The sequence below is a fragment of the Hylobates moloch genome, unplaced genomic scaffold (genome assembly GCF_009828535.3).
Source record: "Hylobates moloch isolate HMO894 unplaced genomic scaffold, HMol_V3 SCAFFOLD_21, whole genome shotgun sequence".
NCBI classification, from domain to species: domain Eukaryota; kingdom Metazoa; phylum Chordata; class Mammalia; order Primates; family Hylobatidae; genus Hylobates; species Hylobates moloch.
In genome coordinates this window covers 40,887,264-40,915,087 of record NW_026652296.1, presented here as the reverse complement: position 1 = coordinate 40,915,087, position 27,824 = coordinate 40,887,264, and the positions used below count along the sequence as shown (strand labels likewise).

The 27,824-nt window shown below is 47.2% G+C and overlaps 1 protein-coding gene across 2 annotated transcripts in view; it reads right to left on the bottom strand.

Annotated features, from left to right (window-relative positions):
* Positions 1-8,275: 8,275 nt before the first annotated feature.
* Positions 8,276-27,824, bottom strand: part of RALGAPA2 (Ral GTPase activating protein catalytic subunit alpha 2) — a 340,962-nt gene continuing 321,413 nt past the window's right edge. Inside the window, exons 40-41 of one of the 2 annotated variants that reach the window (XM_032142466.2) lie at positions 12,794-12,833; positions 9,257-9,366 (exon numbers count right to left, since the gene is read on the bottom strand). In XM_032142466.2, the coding sequence (XP_031998357.1) occupies positions 12,829-12,833 (5 nt within the window). In that variant the 3' untranslated portion in view covers positions 9,257-9,366; positions 12,794-12,828. Of the gene's footprint in view, positions 9,367-12,793; positions 12,834-27,824 lie in introns of both variants that reach the window. The other variant, XM_058432702.1, reaches the window with a different exon arrangement.

The following is a 27,824-nucleotide window of genomic DNA, read 5'->3' as shown; positions in this document are numbered from 1 at the left end:
TTGTGGTGTATTTTGATGCATTTATGTTAGTATTTTCAAAAATTTATTCAAAATTGAGAAATTGTTTGGAATGTTATCATGAAAAGACATACGGTGTGGACACACTGATTGGGAGTCCTCACTTTGGTCAACAAATGCCTCGTTTTGTCATGGCTGAAATTACGCCTTTTTCCTGGGTGCCCCTTAAAATTTTTCTTTCTTTTCTTAAGCTGTTGGGTAATTTACTGAGTTATCCTATACAAACATGGGAAGACATGGGTCCTAGCTTCATTTTTACATATAACTCCAAAACTGACTGTATAGAATTCAAAAGTGGTCAAACAATCAATCTATTAGGACTATAATGACTGTCTCAGTTAGCTTGTGCTGCCGTTAACAAAATACCATAGACTCAGTGGCTTAAACTTAAAATAACAGGAATGGCGTGAACAACAGGACTTTATCTCTCACAGTTCTGGAGGCTGGAAAGTCTAAGATCAAGGCGTGGGCTGATTTGGTTCTCCAGTGAAGACCTGCTTCCTGGCTTGCAGACAGCAGCTTCCTCCCCGTGTCCTCACATGCAGAGAGAGAAGCTCTGGCTTCCCTTCTTCTAAGAGCACTAATCCCACCATGGAGGCCCCATCCCCAGGACCTCATCGCAACCCAGTCACCTCCCAAAGATCCCACCTCCTAGTAGACACTGGGAGTTAGGGCTTCAACATATGGGTTTTGGGAAGACACAAACATTCGCTCTGTAACAATGACATATACTCTCTGACTCAGTAATTTCATTTTTTTTTTGGAAATTTATCATACAGAAATAAAAGCAGCAGTGTGTCAGGATATAGGCATGCTGGTGTTTATTACAGGTGTCTTTGTTATGACAAACACTGGAAGCCACCTTAATGTCCACAGAGGGGCTGAGTATATTAAGGTACATCTGTATTAAGGAATAAAATGCAATTATGAAAAATGATAAACTAGATGGAGGGGTGCCTATGACACTGTAAAGTTTAACAAGGATGTTGTAGAATAATGTGTATTGTATGCTATTTCTATGTCTTTGCATTAATCTGGAGAGAATGTTCCTTTTTTTTTGAAGACAGAGTTTCACTCTGTCACCCAGGCTGGAATGCAGTGGTGCAGTCTCAGCTCACCGCAACCTCCACCTCCCGGAGCGATTCTCCTGCCTCAGCGTCCCGAGTAGTTGGGACTATAGGCACGCGCCACCACGCCCTGCTAATTTTTGTATTTTTAGTAGAGACAGTTTCACCATGTTGGCCAGGCTGGTCTCGAACTCCTGACCTCAAGTGATCCATCCGCTTCAGCCTCCCAAAGTGCAGGATTCAGGCGTGAGCCACCACTCCCAGCTGAGAATGTTCTTTTGAATAACCTGCTTATCAGTCTTAGGGAGATGGGGGTTGGAATAGAGGCAGATCATTATTTTCAGGAGAAAAAAGTATAGAACACCTGATGCAATATACAAATTTGTACTTTGGCTATTTCATTAAAATCTTGATCATTAGTAAAAAAAGAAAAAAAAACCTTCCTTGATTAAAAGAAGCTCCTGATGTGAGTTTTCCCACCAGCATTTTGCTCTTGCCTTTATGTTCCAGGGGGTCACTTTTCCTGGTGCCTGAAACGAAGATCCAAGACTTCCCTGAAGAAAGCTATAGAAATAACTGTTTCCACTGGGCCCGTAATCAGCCATCAACATGGAGGACAAAATGGGGTGACTTTTTTTTAAAAGGAGAAGATGATGCCATTAATGTACCGCCCTTGCTGGTTCCCACTGCTCCGAGAGATTTGCCGCAGACGCTCTGCAGGTCGGGCGGGAGGGAGACTGCTATTGAGGCCCTCTGCACTTAGCCCAGCGGCCATTTCTTAGGGAATATTGATCAAAAGTACTCTCCTCTATCATCTGAGGGGCGTAATGCAGTCCCTGAGTATTCACGGAAAAAAAGCTTTTCTTTGCCAGGCTATTTTCTAAAGTCAAAAAGATCCTTTCAGGATCTATAATAGCAAGCCCCTTCCCACTTCACGCCCTCAGCGAGAAGCACACTCCAATTTCCAGGCCCTGAGGAGCCCACGCCAAGGAGGAAGCCGACGGCTCTGACCTCTTCTTGGAAAATATTCCGTGTCAAACTCAACAAGCATTTTCACGGGGGCGGGGGGAACATAAATGGAAGATTAGCAATGACACCTGGACACATAAAAAAGTGTCCTCTTGTCCCAGAGATAATTTATGCATTTATTCTTTCTTTCCTAAGATAATGTTTGAATAGAATTTTGACCACATACATAATGCTCTCTGATATCTGAGGCAGGAATATCTTGATATAAATAGCAACAGCAACAATCCGATCAGCGCTGTCCATGTCTGACATGGTACGGAGGGAGGATGCTAGCTGGGACCTACTTTCTCACTCATTCTGTGAAACACAGGATCTTCCAGACAAACACTGCCTGATGTGACAGCTTATTATAAATGTTTCGCTGCCCCCATCTTATCCAACTTAGGACACTTAGGTATTAAAATACTTAAAATTCTCACAATACAAAAATGAAGCAATCGCCAATTCCAGCTATTTTTTTCTTATTATTCAGAAAGAGTGTCATTTTGGAGAGTTCCTGCTGTTTTTATCACTGCTGTTTGTGTGTGTTGGGGGCAGATCTGAGAGCACCTTGAGGGCAGAGAGGGTATCACTACTGTTTGAAATGCCCTGCCTAGCTGGGCTGCTGGCTGGTCTTGTCATGTTCTCTGAGGGTGAAAATGGGGTTGAATCTGCAGCAGGCTTAAGAACAGACCTCGGTTTCGGAAGTGAGTCTCATTCTACTCCACTCAAGGGTGGTTCTTGTGGCATGGAAGGACATTGATATGTGTTTGTCTTTTGTCTCAAACTCCTGAAACAGAAAACACTTTCAGGAGAGAAACAAGACAATTGTGGCCAAACTGCAGCCAGTGCTTGGTAAACGTGTGGATGTCTGAGTGGAGAGGGCAGACCGTGGCCTTCTGGAGTGTGGCCGACCTGCCTGGGCATCACACCAAGTGTGAAAAACCTGCTTTGGCGACCTGCTCTTACCTCAAAGTCTATTTTTCAGAGTTGAAGACGAGCAATTTTTCTTTCCAGAGGTTCCAGTCCATGGCTTCTGGAGCCCTGGAGAGAGGTTAACTCCAGTGTTCTCATCTCTGCACGTAGGGAGAGTAGGGAAGTCTCGTCACAACAGGTTCTCCCACACCCAAAGCCCTTGGTCTGTGTTGTGCCTGGTCCCTATGACAGCAGGGTCAGGGTGGCCTAAGCCTTGGCATTAGGTGACATTTACAGTGGCCAAAACGCGCGTGGAAACTACATTTTCAACAAACAGTCCATGCACTGGTGAAGAACGGTGACTGCTGCTAATGGGGCTGTCATCAAGAAGTGGGAACCAGGAAACTCAGCTCCTGCCTGGAGCCTCACTTTCTGACCCTGTGAATCTCAGTGAGCCAATGCCTTCCGGCCTCAGTTTTCATACCCGTGGAAGGTGGTCAGATTGTGGGGGTGGGGGCGACCTTTCCAGCTGTAGATCCGTGCTTTGAGTAAACCAAATATGCAGGGACAACGTTTACTTTGTGCTCCATTTCCATGGCCTTCACTTTTTGGTTTGAAAAACGAAATGCAACTAAAACCATTTCCAGGTATAGACAAAAGAGCAAATGATGATAGTGCCCCTTGACATAAACGGTTTAATAAACCAAAGTGGCCTCAATTTAGTTTCTGCACATACACGGCACCATAATGCTAGCTTGAATGTGTACTGAAGTGAACAAATACCAGTGTGTGGGCCTCTCGCTGGAAGACACGCTTCACTGCCGGAGGCATAAATAATTGGCGTTTTTTTCCTGAAACACTTAGAGAACTAGACTATGGTTAGGTGTACCTTAAAAATATTCTTTCTTTCAATTCTGGTACCTAGCAGAAGCCCCAAAAGGCCTATCAGGGCCTTGTAACAATGGTCCTTTTGGAAGCACTGGAAGTTGGATTGTTCTTTGGAATTCTGCTGAAGGTTTGGCCTAATATGGCCCAAGATTTGATGAGTACTTTTTTAAGGTGACCTGATCACTTACAGGAGGCATGATGGACCGGGATGTCTCCCCACCCTCTCATCATTCTGCCAGAAATGAAAAGTGTGGCAAAGAAGACAATTTGGTGAAAACAAAAACAAAGATATAAAAAAGTAAACTTATTTAAGACTTGGAGAACTATATCCTTTGAATTTCAAATAACCATTTCCATATCTGAGAAGTATCCCTGAATTATCCCAGGGCGGGGGCATCTCCAGGGAGATTATCCAGGAAGTCCTGAGGGCCACCTATGACGCCGAGTCATTAGTGAGTGGCAGAAACGCAGCTCCTAGGAGCAGCTGTAGAGCAAAGAGCTGTCCTGCAGGGAGTGGTCTCTGATGTTCCCTCAGCGCAGGCAGGGGATGAATGCTGCCCAGATCATCACTGAGGGGGCTGGCCCAGCCCCTCAACCCAGATCTACCTGCAGGTCAGTGTCCTCTGGGTAGCTTTAAAAAGTGGAGATGCTGAGGTTCTTGCCCAGACCTGGTGGGTCAGAGTCTGTAGCAGACAGGAACCTGCATTTGACTTACGAAGATTCTTCAACACTGCTGACACACAGGCTGGGACCCACTGTGTCCAGGCCACAAAGCTCTAAAACTCCACATCAAGCTTCATGTGATGAGGTACCAAGTATTAGAAGGAGGACGTACCATTAAGCAAGTTCTTGTTTTTGTTTTTTTGTTTTTTTTTTTTGGAGACGGAGTCTCGCTCTGTCGCCCAGGCTGGAGTGCAGTGGCGCAATCTCGGCTCACTGCAAGCTCCGCCTCCCGGGTTCACGCCATTCTCCCGCCTCGGCCTCCCAAAGTGCTGGGATTACAAGCGTGAGCCACCGTGCCCGGCCTAAGCAAGTTCTTGTTATCAGTGAAAAGCTAAACATTGAATTTAGGGTCTGCTTGACTCCCAAGAAGGCATCCAGACCATTTGTGAGGTCACAGCCATGTTTTGTATTAGGTACTCAAAAAATATTTGCTAACTGGACAAATGGATGATTTTTACAGACTTCTAATACAATGTCCTGAAAGGTCACCGCTGCCTAGCCCATGAGTAGGCTGCGATGCTGGCAGAGGCCACCCGGCCAGGCTGTCATGCGAAGGCTGGAGTCTTTAGACAGGGGCATCAGCCCGGCTTCAGCCACACCAACAGGGGACCATTATCACACTGTGTCTATCAATCACTTACTCACATAGACAAGCCCTCTAAGGCTGCCTCCTGCTCATCAGGGACAGCGGCTCCTGACCGCTAGAAGGGTGGCTAGTATGGGGGCTGCTCTGGAGAGACGGAGCAAGGGGCACAGCTCATTATGGGCTCGGATGGACGCTGCGGTAGCAGGCGATACTGACCCAGCCCTTTAATCATGAAGAGAGAAAGCGATTTAAGTAGATTAGAACCATGATGCTTGGATTCAGAGCCTCTTGTGACGGGATCTCAGCATTCCATGTTAGGAAATGAGGTCAATTTTACATAAACATGTCGGTAAGCTTCCCCGCATTGGTACCAGCTACCATTTTGGATACATGTTTAGGCTTTGGTTAAAATATGCTTTCAAACAATTCTGTCCAATAAAAATGAAAACCACCTTTTTATTAGGTGCCAGGGTAAACTTTATTTTCTTATAAACTATAATGAGAATGAGAGAAACATATAGCACTGAAGTGCTCTGTTTCCACTTCATTAAATCATCAGGGTAAATCAGAATTAAAGAGTAAAAGAGGTTAACTGGAGAGTCGGGTGGCTGCCATCAGTGGAGATGTGTGCTTTCTCGGCATGGCTGCCTGTGCCGTGGTGTGTCCTGCTGCACACACGTCTGCAAGGTGTTCCCACCACCTAGGAAGGAACCTAGATGTGGAGCATTAGGAAAATTAAATAACAAGAGATAGCAAAATAAGAATCAAATGACACGCTATAACTTAATTTACCATATTTATCAATTTTTTTCCTTATTTACATGTACTAAACATTGTAGACCTAAAACATAAGGAAACATTCACTTCATGTGTATGTCATATGGACAGACTGAGTGCAACGAAAGCGATGGTTGTTTCATGTTGAATTTCCCTCGGATGCAGACATCCCCCTTCAGTAGATATAAAGGTAGCACAGTTACATTTACGACACGACAGTTAGGTTAGGTTTTAAAGGATTCATCAGACCTCCACATGACACCGATACAGCAGGTCCATGGGGCGCAGGTGGTGCCACCTGAGGAAGGTCAGGAAGACAGGATGTGCATGGCTCTGTGGATCTGCATGGGCTGTTGTTTGTAAGGCTAAGGGTCTGATCAATCAACCCATGTCACCAAGTTTGGGTCACCCCACTTCCCCAACATGTGGCTCTTAGGAACTGCAGACTTTGTTGCTGAGGCAACCCAGGCTAAATTTCTTCACTTCTGTCTGCTGAAGCCTTAATTATTTGTAAAAAGTCATAATTTTTTTAAAGCACGAAAGCCTAAGTACAATGAGACGATAAACATCAGCTTTGCTCTGGATGGAATCTGGGAATAGGTGCGCAGAAAAGTGAGGGAGCCGGCCTAGCCCTGCCTGAGGCCAGCGAGTCTTATCACATTTTGGCCCAATTAGGGCCACTTCTGTTTCCAGATGGCTGACCTACCGGTACCACCGTGATGAGTCAGCGCTGTGCCTCAGGTGGGGCCCTACTGGATGAATGATCCTCCGCAATTTTGCTGAAAGAGATTTATTACAAAAACACAATATTTGCTTTTCTAAGTAAAAAAAAAAAGAAACTTGATCATTGCAATTTTCCACCCCAAATAACAAAAACGACTCCAGTCCATGTGATCACGAGAAACGTGGCTGTCAGATTCCCTGCACCACATTCCAGATCTCCAGACCAAAGCTGCTACTGAGAACGGCAGGCTCAAAAAAACTCTAGTCACCAAACTGCTGGCTGTCATCTGGGGTCATGGGGTCGTTATAATCCTCAGGGGTTAAGGGAGGGTTATTTGCTGCCTACAATGGAATTTCCCACCCCAAGGCTGGGATCGCTGGTTCGTGAAAGCAAAATGAAATCACGGAGCAGAAGTCCAGGAGAATTCAATACGATCTCTAAATCCTGCCATGTCTTTTCTACTAAAGCCAGGAATTCCGCAACAGGAGTTTCTAGAGCCTGAAGATGAAATGTTCTCCCAGAGGCGATCTGCTGGTAGAGACCCACAGGGGACTCTGGAGCTGAGGAGCATGCGGTGGCCTTCCCAACAGGAGGGAGGTAAACAGGAGACAGCAGCAGCTCAACAGCAGGGTCAAGCCTGAGTGACGGTGGCCAAGCTACGCTGCCCAGAAGTCTGGAATCATTTAAAATAAAGGGCGTTTGCTGACACCACAAAAAAATGCCAGGACTTGCAGTCACTCTTCACATTGCCCTTCAGCCCCTATGAGTACCCTGGGCCTTTCCCAAAACAGCCCAGGGGCCGGAAGCTTCCTTCCACTTTGGGGCACCCTCATTCTCTTGTGTTCAGGTGGTTCTCAAGGTGCTCCTGTCAGCGGGCCTGGCCTCAAGCCCTACCTGCAATCCCCTACAAAGCAGAAAAGCAAATTCTCTCCAGGATGAGCAGGCCCGCCCTTCCAACAGGAACGACTGGCTCAGCTCTTTCTCATTTGTCCCAAGAGTGAGTCTGGCTCATGGGTCTCCCCGTTTTCCCTACAAAGGCCAGGTTCCAGCCAAACCAGCTCAATAGCAAATGCAAAAAACTGGCTCCTCAGTGAAAATGGCTGCTCGGATGGGGTGAGGGCCTCAGAAGGTTTCTTCAGGCCTGGGTGGCCAAGCAGCCTCAAGGTAACAAGTGTGTGCAAGGGCAGAGGGCAGAGGGCAGAGGAAGGCGGGGAGGCCTCCTGCACAGGGCCCACCTTTCCTAGGACCGGCCCACCCATCATAAGCCCTGAGTTAGGGGCTGCATCTCTCGTGCTGCTGTCCTTTCCCACTGCAGGGCGTTGCTCTGTCCCCGGCCACTGTGAGAACAAAGCCTGCGCAGTGGGGATGGACTCTGGTAAGTTTCTTGGATTTACTTCCCAAGTGAAGTGCGGGGTGGAGCAAACCTCTAGCTCTGAGGCAGGTCAAGGGTCCAGGACACAGCCCGGGGCCCACGCCAGCAGCAATTCGCTGCTGACTGATTTCTCTGCTGCAGGATGGGCAAGGCCCACCCAGGGCCCCCCAGCAGGAGAGGGCTCACCATTGCTCCTCTTTTTATTCATTTTTTTTTTTTTTTTTAAAAAAAAAAAAAAAAAAAAAAACAGGTCTAATGAGCCTTCCTTGGAGCCAAATGGGCAAAAATGTAAGGATTAAATCCCTTGCTTGGAATCTGCTACCTAAAGCTTTGTGTGACAAGAAACATTTCTGAGGCCTGTATGAGGCCTCTCTGGGCAACAGACAGGAGCAGCAAAGTTGCAGCGTGAGGCTTTAAGAGGCACAAGGCCATTCGAGGGGTGCCCGTCTCAGCCTAGTGCCCGAAGCTGGCATGCACCTTTTGTGTGGATGTGGTCTGTGCTGTTTTGAGCCCTGGGACACTTCCTGTCCTGCAGGAACTTATGCAAGGACAGGACCCTGTATTTCTGGAATCTTCTGAGTGTTCTAAGATAGGGGCATCACTGTCATCACCTGAAGGGCCTCTGCGTGGTGAGGAGAATCTCTGCTCAGTTAGCGGACGTCAGGTACCACGTGGGAAAACACTGGACAACTGAGGTAAAACTTCTCCTGGGCAAAAGACCCTGGGGAAAGCCAATTTCCATGATGATGAAATTTTTGAGTAAACCACAAATCCTAACATAAAAGGAACTAGCAAAATCAATGCGGATCACATTCCTCAATTAGACAATGGTTTTGCCAGCCCCTTTGTGAATCATGCTTGGGTTCATAAATGAGAAGAAACAACTTGAGGTATAGAAGCCAGCTGCCCTCTGCCCCCTCCCTGAAAGCGCAGAATCTTTTCCTGCTGTGATCTGCCCAGAGCAGGCACACCAATGCCCATGTGTCAGTGGGTTCATCTCTGGCTTTTGGTGACTTTTTCGTTTCTTCTTTGGAAGTCCAAGGTTTATGAGGTTTCAGGACAAGATGATATAGCCTAGTTTGAGTCCCATCTGAGACACTGTAGTGGGATTCACCATGGGCTTCAGAAGTCCACTAATGGGAAGACCTGCTGAGGGCACTAGTACAGCAACGAAATTTCCTGGAGATTCTGGGTTTAGTGGCTCGGGGCAGAGGCAGGAGAGGGTGTTCTGTCTCCTCCTCACTCAGGGGCTCTTCGAGGTCAGCACTCAGACTGGAGGCCAGGGCCCCTGCAAAGGAAGCAGAGAACTGCTAAGTCACGGAGGCAACGGAGGCTCTACGGCCACACATTTCAGGGAGGATTTGTGGCACTCAGAAGGGAGGGAAATTCCCAGGAGAAGGGTCTGGTGACCTCCTCCCACGCTATGCCGGCAAAGGTGTTTGTTGAATGAATAAACACATGAATGTCCTTCTTATTCTTTGCCCTGGGCTTTTCTGCAGCATAAAAGAAGCTATGAATCTTGTGAAATTAATTCAGACTTACTGTCCAATTCATAAGTAAAGAATGAAGAGAAAAGGCATCTGGTCATAGTGAAAGGGAGGAAGAGCCACTGAAGAAGCAGTGGCTGGAGTCAATGGGAAAGCCCGTGAAACTTCAGAGGACGCTCTGCAGATCCCTGGCGGTGTTCCTGGAATCTCCACGTGTTTACATATTGATATTCTACACAATGAGTTACAACTCAATTATTCCCCAAAGGGTCTAAGACTAGAGGTCAGGCCTAAATTGCTTGTCTGAATGAGTCCAGATGAGCATAGAGCTGTTCATCACTGGAGGGAAAAGGAATAAAATTAAAACCTGCGCATCTGCACCCCCTGCTTCCCCAGGGCTGCTGTCGGCATGCTCAGAGGAATACAGGAATGCCTGCTGCAACACCAAGCCACTGTTGCGGGCGGAGCTGGGTCTCCCCTAGCACCGTTCTGGAGCGAGAGGATCATTTCATCACCCTTCCCCTCGCTGCGTAGTTTTAAACCCTGTTGTATTATGCCCCAAGGTTCCTGCATGACCTCTGCTGGGAACAAACCTCAAAAGCAGAGTTTCCACATCTTCCTCCCTGCGCGATTCACTTGCAGGGCTTTGGCCTTGGAAATTATTATTATTATTGGCATTTGAAATTAATTTAAGTAGGTTATTTTATTCACAGACAGCATCTATTTTCATTCTCTGACCTTCCCTTATTGTTTCTAGGAAGAGTTTCCAAAATCAATACTTGCAAACGTGCTTGGACCTATGGAGGCAGCCTGGCTCAGGGTGTTCTGAAATTCAGTACTTTCAGAGTCCAGGGGCTTCCCGGTTGCCTCCCTTCTTCTAGGCTCAGTAAGGTCGGGCACACAGAGAAGCCTCACTATTCTCATTTTTAAAACAGGCTGCAGCCAGGCCCAGTGGGCGGATCGCTTCAGCCCAGGAGTTCCAGACCAGCCTGGGAAACATAGTGAAACCCCGTCTCTACAAAAACATTGCAAAACTTATCCAGGCATAGTGGTGCGCACCTGTAGTCCCAGCTGCTTGGGAGGCTGAGGTGAGAGGAGTTTGAGCCTGGGAGGTCAAGGCTGCAGTGATGGCATCACTGCACTCCAGCTTAGGTGACAAAGTGAGACCCAGTCTCAAAAAAAACACCGCACACGAAAAACCCCAGAACACAAAAACAGGCTGCTTCTGACAAAGGCAGTATAGCTAGACCATCATCCACAAGAGAAGCTAGATTGTTACAAGGCATCTCTCCATCCCCTCGTAGCTGTAGTGGGCACTGGCATTTAATCCAAGGTGTGGGGCAGCATGGGAGAACAGACTTGATTTAATCCCAGATAATATTCCAACAGCCCAGCCCACTATGGTAATCAGATTGATTCGAATAAAGAAGCAAAAAAAAAAAAAAAAGAAAAAAAAGATATAAAGTGAGATCCAAAGAGAAAGAGCGAAGCTTTGCTAATTCTGGATTCGAAGGAAAACATTTTAGTTCCTCTGCCCCACCCACTCACCCAGGGAGGATAAAGAGGGAAAGCGCGGTGCACCTTGAGTTCCTGCAGATGGACAGAGAAATGCCAGCTCTGTCCCGCTGAGTGAGCCTGGCGAACAGCAGGAAGCTCTGCAGAGAAGGGGGCCTGTGCACCTGAAAGCAGGGATCCCATGGCCGGGGGCAAAGGGCAAAGCCACCCCTGCAGCTGGGCTGCAGCCAGTGCCACAGTGCCCTACACATGCCTCTGGTCCCCAGCTTTCCACTGGGACATTCTCATCTGCACTGGGCCCTCGTGCCACAGCACCCCGTGGTGGGGAGGGAGGTGGCAGCTGCGGGATGGGTAGGCAGGACACAAGGTAGGGCCGCCTTCCTGATATGACACGTCCACTCGCAGCTGTGGCTCCACTCGTACTGCCTCTTCCCGGCGATGGAAGCCAAGAATTTAGTCACAGGACACTCGAACCTCACCTCCCCACTTTGGCGGCAGGAGCAGGAGGACATGCATAGAGACGGAGGTCTCAGCAAATGCGAAGTTTTGCAGCAAGGTGCTCTGCTGGGAGGGGACTGTACAACCCTTCTCTGCCCCATCTTGACATGATCACCTGGGCTCTGAGGCTCCTGTCACCTGTTGGGGCTGACACAAGTGAGCCCAGTTTGGGACAATACCAGGACTGGGCTTAAGCCATGGGTGAGGGGAAGAGAAGGGCAGCTGGCTGGAGGGTCGGCTGGCTGTGGCGCTGGCTGCTCCTCTGGCCTGCAGGTTCAACAGCCCTGGCTGGCAGAGGAGGATGAAGGTTTGGATAAACCAACAAATCTGGACCGTAACATCCCACTTCCATATTTACTGAGACAAGTGACTGATGTCTGTGCCTTGCATTCCACTGTGAGCGACAGGCTCATGAACGGCAGCTCGCTCACTTGCTTTCTCCTGTGAACGGCACTGCCATGATCCTTGTCATTACCAACTGCTCGCCTTCCACCTGTGAGCCTGGGAGGCGGTGCAGCCCAGGCCACATGGGACAGGGTTTTCAGACAGCCCTGCCAAGGCGGCTGCCATCCATTAGAGTGCTCTGGGCAGGGCCTGGACCCCAGACCCAGGACAGAAAGGCAGGCTGGGGAGGTCACACCTGCTATGGCCAGCCTATCCTCTGGGTCCTAGACCACAGCCCATTCCTGGGCCTCCACCCTCTGCACTCTTGCAGCTTTTGTCTACTTTTCCTTCCCCAGCTGTTCCATTCAGCGGCCCCCGCCACAACCTGCCCTCCCCGCGTGGAGGTCTCGGAGGCCTCCATTAAGGCTGGCGGTCAAAGGCCGGCCCAGCACGTGCCGTGTCTTATCGGCCCATCTCAAGACCCTGCTCCTCCAGGCCTGGGCAACAAAAAAGGGGGCGGCCCCAGCGCCCACTGGCTCCCTGCAGCCCCACACACAAAAGGGCAGGCAACAAAGACATTTTCCGGGATGGCAGGTGTTGGTGTCGGATTCCTCCCCGAGTGCACAGGCAGAAGAAAGGCAATGCTGGGCTTCCCCGGGCAGCGCAGACATGCAGGGGCAGGAGTGTGGGCAGGGCCCCCTGGCAGGGGAAGGCCCAGGAGGGCGAGGAGCACTGATGCAGGGTCCGCTACCGAGGGCAGCCGGTTGGAAAAGCCCCACCCCCTCCCCAAAGCAGGGTGGCTGGACATAACCACTGAAGTGTCTGTCTTACCTTGCTCAGATATTGTAATGAGACCTTTACGTGCTTTAATCTGAAGGGAAAGAACACAAAATCGAATGAATACAAACACAGCACCCCCACAGCTCCAACTTGATAATTAACACAGTGCTAATAATACATTTATCCCTGAGCTGTCCAAGCATTTCTGCAGCCTTGTCAATCAGTAAAAACTGAACATTCACTTGAAAATTCTACTTGATAGGACAAAATACAAGCCGATGTCGTGTTACAAATGTGAAATGAGAGAGACATGAAAACTCCCAGGATCTATGCATGCAGACCTTGTCAGGAGCCCTACAGACGCTGAACAGCACTGACAGCTATATCCTTTTCCTGCTCTCCAACTTTTCCTGACTGATTTTGTTTAAAACACAAAGATAATAGTGTTTTCAAGACAAGCATTTGAAATTCAATGGATGACCTGAAAAAATAATTGGAACCCCCTAGGTGGGCAAGTTTATATGTCTCCAAGTTTCATTTTACAGGTTTCTGAGTTATACACAGTGTGTTAATGCTGGTGTCACCTGCGATGTGACAGTCCCCAGGAAGGGAACACACACCATCCTGTGCAGAGGAAAGCTTGGGAGGGTTCCCTGGAGCGGTGAAATTGGACCATAAGGTCACTCTCACCCACAGAGCAGCAGGGTCTCAGTAGTCACACAGAACTGAGGGGGATCTTAGCTTTTCTATGCTTTGTGACAGGTTCTTCCACCCCTTCCACGCCATCCTATTTCCTACGGCGGGGTTTCCTTGGCAAATGCATCCTCTTTCTGCATCAGGCAGTAGCTTATCCTGAACTCTCAGCCCCCACAACTCTCCTGAATTCTGTATCACTAGACGACCATCAGATCTGGACAAAGGACATTTATCAGTGAGGTGGACCATTGTCTGCACAGCCACAGTTGTAAACGTGGATTTTCTGCTGACCCCCTCTGCCAAGGTTGCCAAGGTTGGCACAGCGACAGGGGCAAACTTCTAAGATGGTGGCTCCAGCAGCCACCAGGAGGCGACCACTAACACTCTTTTAGCCAAGGCTCCATGAAAGAAACGTGCACTGCTATGGAGACATCTTTTCCAATCTATTGATGAAAATTGTCCCTTTCTCCCAAGAAAATTATTCGGGGTTAGGAGATTCTGGATCAATAACTGATCGTGGGTCGTGTATGATCCTTGGTTTGATTTCCAACCACCGTTAACACCGTTCCTTCTCCAGACTTGGTTGTGCTCTTTGGGCACAAGAGGTTCTGGGCTGCTGCTGACTATTGGTCACGGACTAGAATGTTTTCCGTGGTCCTCGGGATGATTAATCATTTAGATTTCTGATTTCCCCCCCAGTGCGCTGTGCTGAAGGGCCCCCATTTCCTCTCATGGAAAAGGGCAAACATGGAGCATATCTGCGTGGGTCTTCCTTGAGTTGAGGAAGTTGGGCTTTTAGAGCACCATGCCACTGACACCCTCCAGTGTGAGCAAAGGGTCTCTTTATGAAGGGGCTCCTTGATCTCACTCCTCTGCAGCCCCTCAGCCCTGGTTATGCTGTGTGTACAGGCACCCGATTGGTAGAAACCAAGAAAGCAGATGGCGCAGCTAACAATGGAGGACTTGTTTGTAATTGCTGATGAGGACTGGGTTGCCCCTCTCCTGTGTGTCCCCAGACACAGCCTGGTGTGGTGTGCTGGACCACAAAGAATGTCTCAGTAACTGCCAATCCATGGTTGAGTTAAGGAGATGCAAAGACACAGACAGTTGGGGGCTGCCTTGATTATTCCATGGGGCTCAAATGTCACTTGCCCTTGACACACGGCAGTGCTCCCAAAGGGTGGGGTTCCAGTCGTGGAGCAGAGGAGTAAGCCGTCAGCTTCCTGATACATCTCTGGGGTACGCACAGGGCATTGGCCAACCTGGGCAGTGTGGAGGGCACCTAGAGGGCAATGTGCTTGGAGATGGGGGGTGGGAAGAGGCCAGGAGGGACCTGATGCGGGGGGGGGGATAGGGGAGAGACACAAAGCCTAACTGTCCTATCCCTTTGTCAAATGAGCAGCAGATACGTGCCAGGCACTGTTTTAGGCTCTGGGTTACAGTGGTGACCAAAGCAGATGAAACCGCTGCCTCTGGGGGATCTGGGAGAAAAGTTACAGCATGCAGTCTAATAAGGGGATACTACCCCTTGGGGTGGCAAAATAGCCTACTCTTTATATGCATACAGCACAGGTATAAGTACTGTAAGTAAACAGATACACAGTGTTTCTGTGGTGTTTCAGGGGAGGGGACAAATTAGGAAACCAAAATGTCTCAGAAGGCTCCACGGTGGGGTAATAACGGATAAAAGGTTGTGACAGCCAGGCTCGGTGGCTCACGCCTGTAATCCCAGCACTTTGGGAGGCCGAGGCGGGTGGATCACCTGAAGTCAGGAGTTTGAGATCAGCCTGGCTAACATGGTGAAATCCTGTCTCTACTAAAAATATTAAAAAATCAGCTGGGTGTGGTGGCGGGCACCTGTAATCCCAGCTACTTGGCAGGCTGAGGCAGGAGAATCGCTTGAACTGGGGAGGTGGAGGTTTCAGTGAGCTGGGATCATGCCATTGCACTACATCCTGGGCAACACAGCGAAACTCCGTACCAAAAAAAAAAAAACAAAAAAAAACAGTTGTGACACTGGGTTATAGGGTTACTGTGTGTCTTAAATTTGAAGTCATTTTTACCTATTTGTGGTGCTGGGAATTGAAGCCAGCCCCACTCATATCTAAGAGTAGTTGAGCAAGACTCCTCGGGGACAGCCCTTAGCAGTTTAACTCAGACACCAAAAGGCCAAACTGTGGCCAACTGGCGGCTCAGACACAGAGTTGAGCCGGGGGAATCCAGAAGTCACTTTTGAAGAAAGATGTCTTGTTTCTTCCGCCTTGTGTGACTTCTCCGATACTCTGGATATCAACAGGGATTTAAAGCAGCACAGGAAACAAGAGGCTGGCTGGAGATGTGTTGTGTTCTGCGTGGCTCTGCCTAGCAGAGGCGTTCCAGGAATTGGTGGGCCTTTCTATGGCATGCTTTCTCCAGCTGTACTCACTGGGATAGCAAGAGAGCAAGGCTTTGAACCAAGCTTCTTGCCTCTGAAGAAAGGCTGCCATCCAGAACCGCCACCTGGGATGAGGCTGGGCAGGGTCAGACAAGAAACGCTGCTGCCTGTCCCTGGATCCTGGTTACTGAACAGTCAGTGTGGAAAATGATTAACTGGTTCAAGATAATTAGGAAAGAGAATGATTTTGAGAGCTGGCATGGATGAGGGAGAGAAACAGTGGACTAGGGCTCCAGCTTTAGGCAAGTGCTAAATATCCTACCAGCAGGAAGGCGGACAGAGTGGGAGATCAGAGAGCTGTCTGGGCTATTCAGACCCCTTGGAATGGCTCTGAGGAAGGGAACAGGTGCAGGCAGTGGATGGGGTAAGCCCACACACTCAACACTGGCAACCCAAGGCCGGTGGGAATTAGCCAGCCTAATTAACATCTCCAAATGGCCCAAGGATGGCTTCCAGTATTTCCAATCCAGCAGCAGTGGCTGTGTCCTGGCCCTGGCTCTGACTCCGGGTTTGGCTTCCTCTTTCTGGTTGTTGGTCTTGCCCATCACCCTTGGTTCAGAAGCCGAAAGCTGGGACAGCTGGACCGGCAGGAAGGGAGGGAGGAAGGGAAAGTGCGTGGAGCGTGTGCCTGTATACGTGCTGCTCCCGTGCAGGGGCTAAGTGAGCAGGTGGATCATTGGTAAAAAAATTTTCCTGGCATTTTTTTCTTTCTCTCCCATGACTATAATGTACTTGTGTGTGGCTCTATGACTAAATTAAACTAAATTATAAATTTAAAATTAGTATCTTGGTGTCAACTGTCTTGTTAGGCCATCATAAAGAAACGTTTCCAGACCCTCTCACTCTCACGAAACACAAACACCAAGATTTCCGCTGCATCTTAGCCATGGGAAGTCTGTGTACTTCACCAGACTGAATGCACTTGAGTGAATGGCCACACAGGACCCGAACATTCACAGCAGCAATATTCACAGTGACCAAAAGTGGAAACAGCCCGAATGTCCATCAACTGATGAATGGACCAATAAAATGTGGTCTATCTGTACAGCGGAATATTTGGCAATAAAAAGAAATGGAATACTGATATGGGCTACACGTGGAGGCACCTTGAGAATATGCTAAAAGAAAGAAGTCAGCCACCAAAGACCACATACGGGATGGTTTTATTTATATGAAATGTCCAGAATGGGCAGGTCCATAGACACAAAAAGTGGGTTTGTGGTTGTTTAGAGTTGAAGAGTGGGCGGGGAGAAGGAGGATTGACTATCGGCAGGCTGTTTAAAGGCAGGTATGAAATGTTATAGAATTTGATTGTGGTAATGGTTGCATAACCTAATGAATAGACCAAAAACGTCGACTTGTATACTTCATATGGCTGAATTGCACGATATGTGAATTAGATCTCAATAAGCTGGTTTTTAAAATGGCAAAATGGAATAGAAGGTGGTCTGGGTGGCACTACTATTCCCATGATTCCAAAAGTGACACAATAGAAATGGCTCCAAGATTTCAGAAAAAAAATCCCCCGGGGCATCCAGGCAAGCAGGGGAATGAGGGCAGCTGTGAGGTTCTGTAGATGCCACCAGCACTCTCCTGCTGCGCCACCCCCCAAACCTCACACCACCCTCAAAGCAAACAGGGCCACCCCACTGGTGGCACACTGCTTTTCAGTGACGTTTTCTCTTCCAGGTTGTCTCCCAAGTTTATTCTCTTGATCTGTCTTAAAACAACTCAGGAGTGACTGGGGCAGTGAGGTAGGGTTACCGTGTGATTTGTCCCAAGATACACTGGGAGTGTGTGTGCCACTCAGAACTTTTTTTAAAAAATTTCCCTAATAATCAACAGCTCAAGAAAATGTAGCAGTTAGATCCATGGTGACTGTGGGAGGACGGTGAGTTCTAGGTATTTGTCTGGGGTGTCTGAGGAAACACTGCAGAAGCAATGGAAGTGTCTGGTAGTTTTACCAATAAAAACCGTCTTGTCCTCAGAAAGGAATTTTGGCCCATAATTAAGATACTTTCTATATGTGAATTATTTCTGTGGTGCTCCTTTTGAACTGCAAAGTAGGCAACCCTTTAGTTAAACTTCTCAGTTATCCGTGCCAAAGCGGGTATGTCTTTGCCACTGTATAAATCGTACAGGCCATACGTTCTAGAAAACAGTCCTTTCTGCCTTCGGGGAGGAACATTTTGCCATTGCCACTGAAGAAGGGCTCCTCTCCCCCACTGGGTTGTTCATTCCTGTGGGTGGGTCCCCCACAGCAGGCACGGAGAGGCAGGGGGCTGTAGGGTGGAGCAGTGAGTCCTGTCTGAGAACGGAGAGGCCTAAGTGCTCGAGCTCCGGTCTGGACACGACCAGCCACCTGGTGATGGAAAAACCAGGCTGCCTCCATTCCTCAACGGTCAGAGAAATCTTGCTCCATGGGAGGGGGGACGCTGGGGAAAGCGTGCAGTAAATTGCAAATCTTTACACGTACATAAAGAATACAGTTCACAGAGAGTCCTGGAGACCATTTTTGTAAGAGTAAAAAAAGCTAGGGAGCCTCGCCTCCCATCCTTGCCCTTCTGTGTCACTGAGGTGTTTAAAGTCTCTTGAAGTCACTTTCTGTGTAGTGGGGACGGCCATCTGCGCGATTCTTCATGCACACGCGTGCTCATGACCACTGGAACTTACAGGGATCTGCAGGGTCTTGAGGGCAGGGCGGGACACGTGGCTGAGCTCCACGTTCTGCCTGTCTGAGCAATCCAGCACAGGGGCTATGTTCTGTGGTGCTGGAGTGAGGGGGCACCGCTGAGGGCCCCTCTAGTGCCCCCCAGGGAACGTTCAGGCAGAACACCTACTGTATGAGTATAACATCTGTTCATTCACCAGACACACATGACATGCCTGTTGCGTGCCCGGAGATGGGAATACATGGCGAGTGAACTGTCATGGAAGTTGTCCCCCATCCCCACAGTGCACCCTCCCCACTGAAGCCTGACTGACCTTCGTGGAAGAGTCATAGCACTCTGCTGCTTCACATCTTTGTGTGCTGCCCATCTCACCAGAGCAAGAGCCAAGGTCTTGTCCTCTGCCCGCAAGGCCACTCTGACCTTCCTGTTCTTCCTGCTCACCCCAGCTCACTCAGCTCTAAGTAGGCTGGGCTCCTTGTTCATTGATTGTGCCAGGAAAGTCCCTGCCTCAGGCCCTTCCACCTGCTCTTTCCTGCCCCTCCCTCCTCGTCATTTCTCACATGCTGCCTTTTCAGGGAGGCCTTCTCTGACTCCCTATTTTAAAGTGCACCCCCACCCCGGGTGTGTTGGATTTTCTCGGTGGCACTCCCAAGGCTCTTTCCCTGTTGTCTTTTCTCCTCAGCACTCTTCAGCTCCTGAGAGCAGACACTATCGTCTTCTCCCCCGTCTGGAACGTGAGCCTCCAGTGAAGGAAGGGCTGCTGTCTGTCTTGCCCATCTCTGCAACTGGCTATTCCGTGTTTGGTAAACATTTATGGGATGAATGTCTGCAAACCCACTTTCGTGGGCTTTATGAGACGCTCTGAGGAGTGAAGCTGCAGTTTGCATCTACTTAAATTGTAGCAAAGGTGCATCCCTCTGTGTCCCCAGGTCTTAAGTGGACCTGAGTTTTAATATCTCAATTTGGCCCTCTAGCAAGTGCTAGCTTTGGGTAAGTGGGAGAAAGAGCAGAGTCAGCCTAGCGGGCTACAGATTTCCACTTCTGGCCTCCTTCTTCCTTCTCCGTGGTGATCTATTTCCTCTGGGACTCTCACATGTGATGCTGTTGGGTCAGCGACTGTCACCCTGGTCCGGAGCGCCCGGCCTCACGGAGCTGCATGCCCAGATGTTACCTGGAGGCTGTGGTGCTAACTGAAGTTGCATTGTTTCTCCAGCTGCTTCTCTGCACCCTAGGGATGTAGCTAGGGAGCAGGGCTTCCCTAATGACTGCGCGTGGGCTCTGGGATGCATGCTGACTGCAGGGTCTGCCCAAGCACATTCAGCAGCAATGGCAAGGCAAGGTGTGCACACTTCCTGTTTTGCCTGCGATTAGGGGTATGGGGGAGTGGAACCTTCCCAAGCCAGACCCGTGATTCCTTTTCCATATCCTCAGGCAATCTCACAGATCACACAGTCTCACACAGGAGAAGACAGATGCTGGGATGGTGGAGGCCACTGGTTCCCACCACAGGTCACAGCTGAGTGCTGCGGGAAAGGCATGAGGAGTCTCTGCGTGGGGGCACAGCTAGGTGGAACGTGTCCTCTTTGCATCTGCATTTTATTATCTCATATTCTTGAAGTGGCCACAAAATAGGGTTTTCCCTATTCTTTCTCGGCATTGTCCACTGTGATGCTACTAGGTTTCTTGTGTACTGGAAACTGAATTTGGCCACATCAATGCTGTAAATATGTAAAGTTACTTATTGCAAAATGGATGGGCACGTTTCCCATTTTTAAGGGATTTTATTCCTTCTGCTGTTTGAGGGACTTTAAAGGCTAATGGGCAAAAAGGAACCGGCAGGTTTAGTTCCTGTTATCATCCTATATCTTCCTGGAAAACGATAGTATAAAATATTCTTTCTTCTTTCTGTCAGAAGACTTAACTGCGAATAAGAGAGGTTCCATTTGGCCTCTGCTTTGGTTTGGCTGTTCCTAAACAGGAATTTGAGCAAAACCGCTGAGTCTTCTAGGAGGCCCCGCAGCAGCTGAGGTTGTGCATGCACCATCTGCTGAGCCAGGAGGACTTGAGGGCCACAGTCATGGTTCAAAAGGAATGTGAACCCGGGATGTCGGGAGCTTCGGGTTCTTCTGAATCAAATTCTCAAGGTTATTTCAAATAAGCTTTAATTAAGAGTTATTTCCAAAAATTGTCTCTGAGAAAAATTCCTGGTACCTGCCAGCCATCTCTTGGCAACTGCTAAAGCGTCCCCTGAGCTGTAATTAGCAGTCAGGCAGGAGGAAGATGCCACCTGCACTTAAAACCCTGTAAGGACGGGGAACCCGGAACCTAACGCAGCATTTCACAGAAAAAGCCGCACCTTCAGAGTTCTGCCAAAGGAACAGATTCAGTGCAAGGTCGACACTTCGAAATGAATGGTCTCAGGCCACTTCTTATTCTGGGAACCTATGAACACGCCCAGCACCAGCCCCAGGGTTGTCAGGAGTTGTCACTGTCCCCGCAGTGGCTCTGGAACATGTGGCTTCTTTCTCTCTGCTCTTCTCACATGTACTATCCTCTATCTTTTTATTTTTGTCCATGGGCCTTCCAGTTCTCAGACATTAGGCAATGTGGGGAAGTTCCAGACCAGCTGGCAGGATGCTTAGTAGAATATCTAATACACACAAGGCAAGTTTTCATTCTCCTCAAGTTCACAAGGCAAATGGCATGGTCCATCTCAGGGAAATCTCAACCCAACTGGCCTAAACCACTGGCTGGCTATCTTTTTGACATGTGGTTATAGTTTGGAGGAAACTTATCTGAGCTTATTAATAAATAGCCATTTTTTTTTTGTGGCTCACGAGTGTCTGCTTTTCTCCAACAAGACTTCAAGCTTCACAAGGGAAGGAGGGACACAGGCCTGCATGAGATTCCCAGAGCCTTATTTCGTGTTGCCTGACGAGCCCTGCACAGTCCTGCTCAGTGGCAGCCTCCAGGGGCAACAAGGGCCACGTCAGAGATGGCAACATCTGACAGGTAGCAGCGGCACTTTCCTAGGCAAGCAAATGAAAAGAATGCTTGTCTCATCTCTTCCAGAGCTCACACCGAGGAGAGCAAAAAAGTTTTAAAAGAACAAAAGGATGAAGAAGCATGAAGCCTAAAGTGGTGCTAAACAACGTGATCGATAATTCCCTTTAAAACCCTCGAGACCATCTACGAAAGCCCCTCGAATCAAGTTTCAGTTACTCGGTCTGTGGATTCGCTGGCTCCTGACTTCCCCTGCCTTTCTCCACACCGGCTTCTTATCAGATTTCTTGTCGGTGGCCCACTTTCACTAAGAGACTGGGAAGGAGGGGACAGATGAAACATAATTACGAGTGTTTGCTCTGCATCTTGCATCAGGCCCACACATCTGCGGTCTAGAGACACACCTGTGCTGCTTAAAGCAACAGCCTGATTCCTTTCTGTCCTCCTTTCTATTCACTCCTGTTGCATGTAGGAAAGAAATCTCATGTACCAGTCCCTAAAGAATTTACAGTCCATTATGGAGAGGAGACACACACGCAGGATAAAGGCTTATATATGCTAAGGAAAATCTAGATATATGTAATCACAAGTTAGACGGCACTAAAATTAAGACCTAAATATTACAGAGAGGGTTTAGGGCAGTGGTTCTCAGTCCTGCCTGCATGTTGAAATACCCTCAGTTTTTTTTTTTTCTTTTTAAAAATTCCATGCTCAGGCCACACCCCAGACCAATAAATCCGAATCTAGTGGGGGGACTCAAACATCAGTATCTTTACAGCTTCACAGGGGATTCCAATGTGCAGTCACAGTTGAACACCACTGGGTCTTGGTGATAGAATGATAGCTGGTAAAAAAACTTTCTATCAATGTTGTACCATCTTTCCAAGAAGAATACATCTTAAATTGGAAAAAATCAAAGCAAAAGTGGTCAGAATCAAGCTGGTTATGAGGGAAGGAAGACTTGGGCTGTGTCAAGAAGGGATTATGGGGGTAGAAGAAACATCTGTACAAGGCAGTTGTCTGTAGGACATGTGGCAACACTTTGGCCAGCTACAGCCAAGTGTGCTGAGGGTGCTGAGTGGGATGGCTGAGTTATTGAATAGATGGTGATATAAGATAGCTTGTGTTTGAGGAAAACTTCTGGATTGGGTGCAGTGGCTCACACCTGTAATCCTAGTACTTTGGGAGGCTGAGGTGGGGAGATCGCTTGAACCCAGGAGTTCAAGACCAGCCTGGGCAACATGGTGAACCCCTGTCTCTATAAGAAATACAGAAATTAGCTGGATGTGGTGGCTTATGCCTGTAGTTCCAGCTACTCAGGAGGCTGAGGCTAGAGGATTGCTTGAGCCTGGGATGGGGAGGATGCAGTGGGCTGTGCTCACACCACTGCAATCCAGACTTGGGCGACAGAGTGAGACCAAAAGGGAAAACTTCTGGATTATCTGAATAGAGTAAAATCTGACTCTGGCCTTTAGTATGAATAAAGAGCTGGTAGCTATGGCTCTGATTATGGGATTATCACTATAGGGTGGGCACAGGGCTGGCATTTCCATGTGGAATGGGGAGGTGAAGGTTGAGTTGGCCCTGATTCCAACTTGCCCATGACCTTCGGTGGTCCCTTCCTGGGTTGGTCTTCAGCTTGCTCAAAATTAATGTGACAGGGTTAGACATGACCTTTCCTGAAGTCCCTTCTAGTTCAACATTCTATGATGTTCTTTGCTGGCTTCAGCAAAGTTATGGGGAAGCTGAACACATACAATTCAAAAGAAGTACTATTAATTAAAACCGTATTAAGACCACTTTAACAGGGAGGGAATGAATATGAATGCGATGGATCTGTCACAGGACTATCCTTTCAATGAGCGGGGAAACTCTTTTTGGGGGTTTGGGTTAGGATTTATTTGTGCTGTGTCTGGGAATTAACTTGATTATTAACTGCCCAGTGAAAGAGCCAAGGAAGATTACCTGTCAGGACTGCATGCAGAATGACAAGCTGCATATGGTGCGGAGGCCTTAGCAAGCAAAAGCTGGGTGTAGCCATATCCCTCCGGGCAAAGGCTGGTGAGTTCTAAGAGGAGTCTGTGTAGTGTCTACATCTCAGATCTGCTTTGGGGCGAATGTGTAACATAAGTGCCTCCATCTGCAGTTTTAGGAGAAGATTTTATTGGCCACCAAAATGACTCAGTGACACCAAGCAGAGTCTTCTGGTAAAGGTTCTGCAAACTTAACATAACGACTGTGTTGTAGAAGAAAAGCTACAAAAGTCTTTTTCATTAGGTAAGTGGCATAATAACCCTTTCCACGAGGGCGTCCAAGCAATTGTGTGAAAGATGAAAGTTTGCAGTTCTGTGCAATAGCAGGAATGGCAGTGGCATCCTAAGACCGACTCAGACTAATCTGGTTTAAGCTCCAAATACGACCTACATTAAAGGTGGCAGACTCTGATGAAGCATAGTGAGGAATTTTCTCCCACTTGTTCTAAATCCTGGAGCCTTGACAATCAGCCTATCATAAAGGAGGAAGTATTTCTGACCATATCTTGGAGAAATCAAACGCTGTGTTTATGCAGGGCTAACAAATAAACAAAGACCTGTGCTCCCTCTGCTGGCTCTCTATAGCAATATTGAAGCAGAAAGGAACCATACGTAGTATTGGCATCTTCGGCAAACACAAGTCAGTTTGGGTATTCTGAGAAGAACCGCTCATTTAACTTGGTTTTGAACATTTTTTGGGAAAAATCTATCTTTATCAACTTCTGACAAAGGCACTTGGAAATTCTTAAAATTAGATATTAAATGAGACATGCCTGTAGCCCTTGGCTACCAGATTGCTAGCTGTGACCGTAATAGTGATCTGGGGATTGATTTATCAACAGACACAAGTGGATTCCTCCAAAATTTTTAGATCTAGACACAATCTTTAAGGAAGTTCTGAAAAAAAATCTCAGGTCCAATGTAAAGTTCCTTTTTTCTCTTTTATAAGAGCAACCTCTAAAAAGTAAAGATTTACACTGTTTATATCTTTTCTGATAATGTCAAACACTAGACTTGATTTTCCAAATCATTAGCATGCAGAAGAATGACCTCATGGTGAACAGATGCACTTGGCTGTGAGCTGCAGTGATTACATCAGTCCCTCCCAGCAGTCGAGGGTGCCCATTCCAGTTAACCCTTTCAAGGCCTCTCTGCCGGTCCCTCTTTCGTGGTGATGATTGAAAGCACAAATTTAGTCCCCACCCCAATATGTGTGTGTGTGTGAGAGAGAGAAATGTATATCTGTATATAAATGTATTTATACATAAAACATATATATATGTTAATTGCAACCAATATTTTAATACTGGCTACCTTTTAGATTATTTAGATTATTTAGTGCTGGTCAAAAAAGGAAGGTAAACTATAGTGCTAGGTAAAAAAGTAGTTGAAATATCTTTACACGTCAGGTGTTATCAATACAAGTAATGGATGGAATAGATACAAGGTAGATACGATGGTCTTTAAAAATATTTTCTGATTAGGAAAATAGATTTTGTTTTGAAAGCTCTTTGAGAAAAGCTGAGCACTCATATATTAGCAGCTACACCACCATGTGTGGCTGACGGCGCATCCTGAACGCAAGCCTGTTCACCTGGCCAACCCACCCCCGCAGGGCTTGTTGGGCGGATGGGTAACAGCACCTGGATGGGGAGAGTCAGAAGCAGAGGGCATTTTCCAACAGTGGAAGCTCCAGGCACAGGCGACTCCCACTGAGCGCGTCTCCCACTTTTACCTCAGACTTAAAGGCTGATACTGGGGCTTTCCCTCTAGAAGTGGGGGCTGCATGCTGCTTTCTGGCTTGCTGCTATCAATACAGTGCGGAATGAATGCAGTGTTCAGGTGATGCTACCTCTTCATTAATAATAAAGCCCTGGTGGTGAGGATACAAAGAAAACCTAGGAGCCCCTAATTCCTCAGATTGTGCATATGCATGTGAGCCCAAGCCCAAGGCCCTGCTTTGATGACACTGAGGGCCAGAGATGGTCTGATTGGGTCCTAAGTGCACTGTGGGAGCTTAAGCCGCTCAGGGTCAATTTTTCCAGTTGGCTTGTTGCTTGGAAGAACAGACTTCACCTCAATTTCTTAGTTTAAGCTGGCTGGCTCATCTGGGTTTGATCGCACTTGTCCCAAGAACATAACAGTGTAAACAAATGACAAGTGTTTTCATCTGTAGACGTAGTAACAGATAGCGGACAGGGATTCCTCAAAAGCGAAGCCAGTATGTAAACGAGAAGATGCTTCTGAAAACGTGCTTGTCTATGGTGCTGAAATGCTCTGTCCTCATTGTACTGCCCCACATTTCAGTTCAAATCAAGATTATATCTAGTTCATTCCTACTCAGCGTTATGAGCAGATATGCAAAGAATTAAAACAGAACATCATGCCTAGACTTAAAAATCACACTTAAGGATAGGTATGATAGATGTATAAAAAATTTTCCCACTCAACACTGAATTCCTTAAACCATGAACACTATGAAATGTAATACTGATGTTAATAATTGAAAAGCGGAGTGAGTAGCATTTGTCTTGATATTCCATGTTTGGTTTCACGTTCCTTTTAGAAGAGTTCCAATGCCCACCCTCACATGCTGTCAGAATCTTTATTCTGCTAAGCAATTTTCAAAAATATGATGTTCCTGAAGAAGCCTATTGACAATCCTCTCCAAGTAGAGTTCTTAAAAACTCAAACTGCTCCTAGAATCTCACTCATTTCAATTGCTTTAAATAATTATGGATGTTTGGAAAAGATCAAATTACTTTATACAGAGGCTAAAATATACATAGAAAACAAAGTCCATCATTGTTCATTTTGATAATATCTTAATAATCTTAAGAATGTAACAGTTAAGGAATGAAAACATCTAGTTATTATTTACATGTTTAATTTTAAGAAGTAAAAAGCTTTCTCAAGAGTTAAAACAAACAAACAAACAAACAAACAAAAAACAACCTGCACTGAAAAATCACGTCCTCACGAAGAGGGGAATAATCTCATGAGGGTGGGAAAAAGCTGAATGAGATCTTTTTAAAATTAGCTTTGCTACAGATCCCTCATGTTCTTTCACTGAAAAATTAGAAACGATTTAAAATCTCTAGCCAGACTGAGTATGAAATCTTCATTTCCCTTGAAACGAATTTTTTTTGTCTTAGATAGAATGTTGGCAGAGTGTATAAAAGAATTCAATTCACAGCTGTTCCACTTTTTTAATGTAAGAAACATTAATCAAAGCTTTAAGTTATAAGCTTTTCTCATGTTGCTTAGTATTCCAGTTCAACAAAGATCAATAGAGGCCATCCCAGTGTTCCTTGACGCCTCACCAGGAAGCAGAGGCGTGATTATGCAAATCGCGCTGCTCCTGCACCTCTGCCAGCCTGCTTATCTCCCAAGCCTTCTGCCTGCTGCTCCTGGCTCCCTGTGCAAGTGCGTGCCTCTCCCTCTTATCTCCCAACAAAGCTCCGAGAGGCAAGGATTGAGGCCAGCGATGTTAAACAATGATGCATGGCTGATTTTATTTGTAAGTGATTTATTTCACTGGATTTAATTTTTTTTCACTTTGTGTATAAGATATTTGTTAACAAGTCAGAATAGGAGAAGTAAGGCAGTGTTCAGAGACAATTGACACAGGTTAGAAATCTATTAAGCACTCTAACAGTTTCATCTAAAGCAGTGGAAGAAGAAGGAAGCTTCTCACTGAGAATCTCAACATGCATTGGCTAAATATCTCATTTATTCTCTGAAAGGCAATTAATCTGTAATTATATGCAGAAATTTACAAGTAATAATTCTATTATTTGAAAGAAACACACAGTAATCATATAATCTGTTTAAGTGGCAGTACATGTATTTTTCCCCCTCAACTGGAAATATAAAAAGAATAAAAACCTAAAAACAAGGAAATCTATGGAAACTTTCACAATTTTCCACTGGCCCTAATAAATGAAAATTATTGTAAGCTAGTTTCTAAACGGGTTCCACACCAGGTGCTGCTCCGGTCGGCGGCTTGTCCACATGACACAAACCACTCCAGAGAGACACGCACACTGCACTGCTGTAATGAGGGACCCCGGGACACTGTCCTTCCATGTCTCCTGCATTAATCCCTGACCCTCGAATCTCGGCAGCATAATCCCCATTTAGCATTAGTAGCAACGGCTTCCACTGTGAGGAACTCTTTTTTGATAAGTAAGCACTGATTCGGGCATCGCTTTTAAACAACATATTCCCAGCTCAGCAAGAAA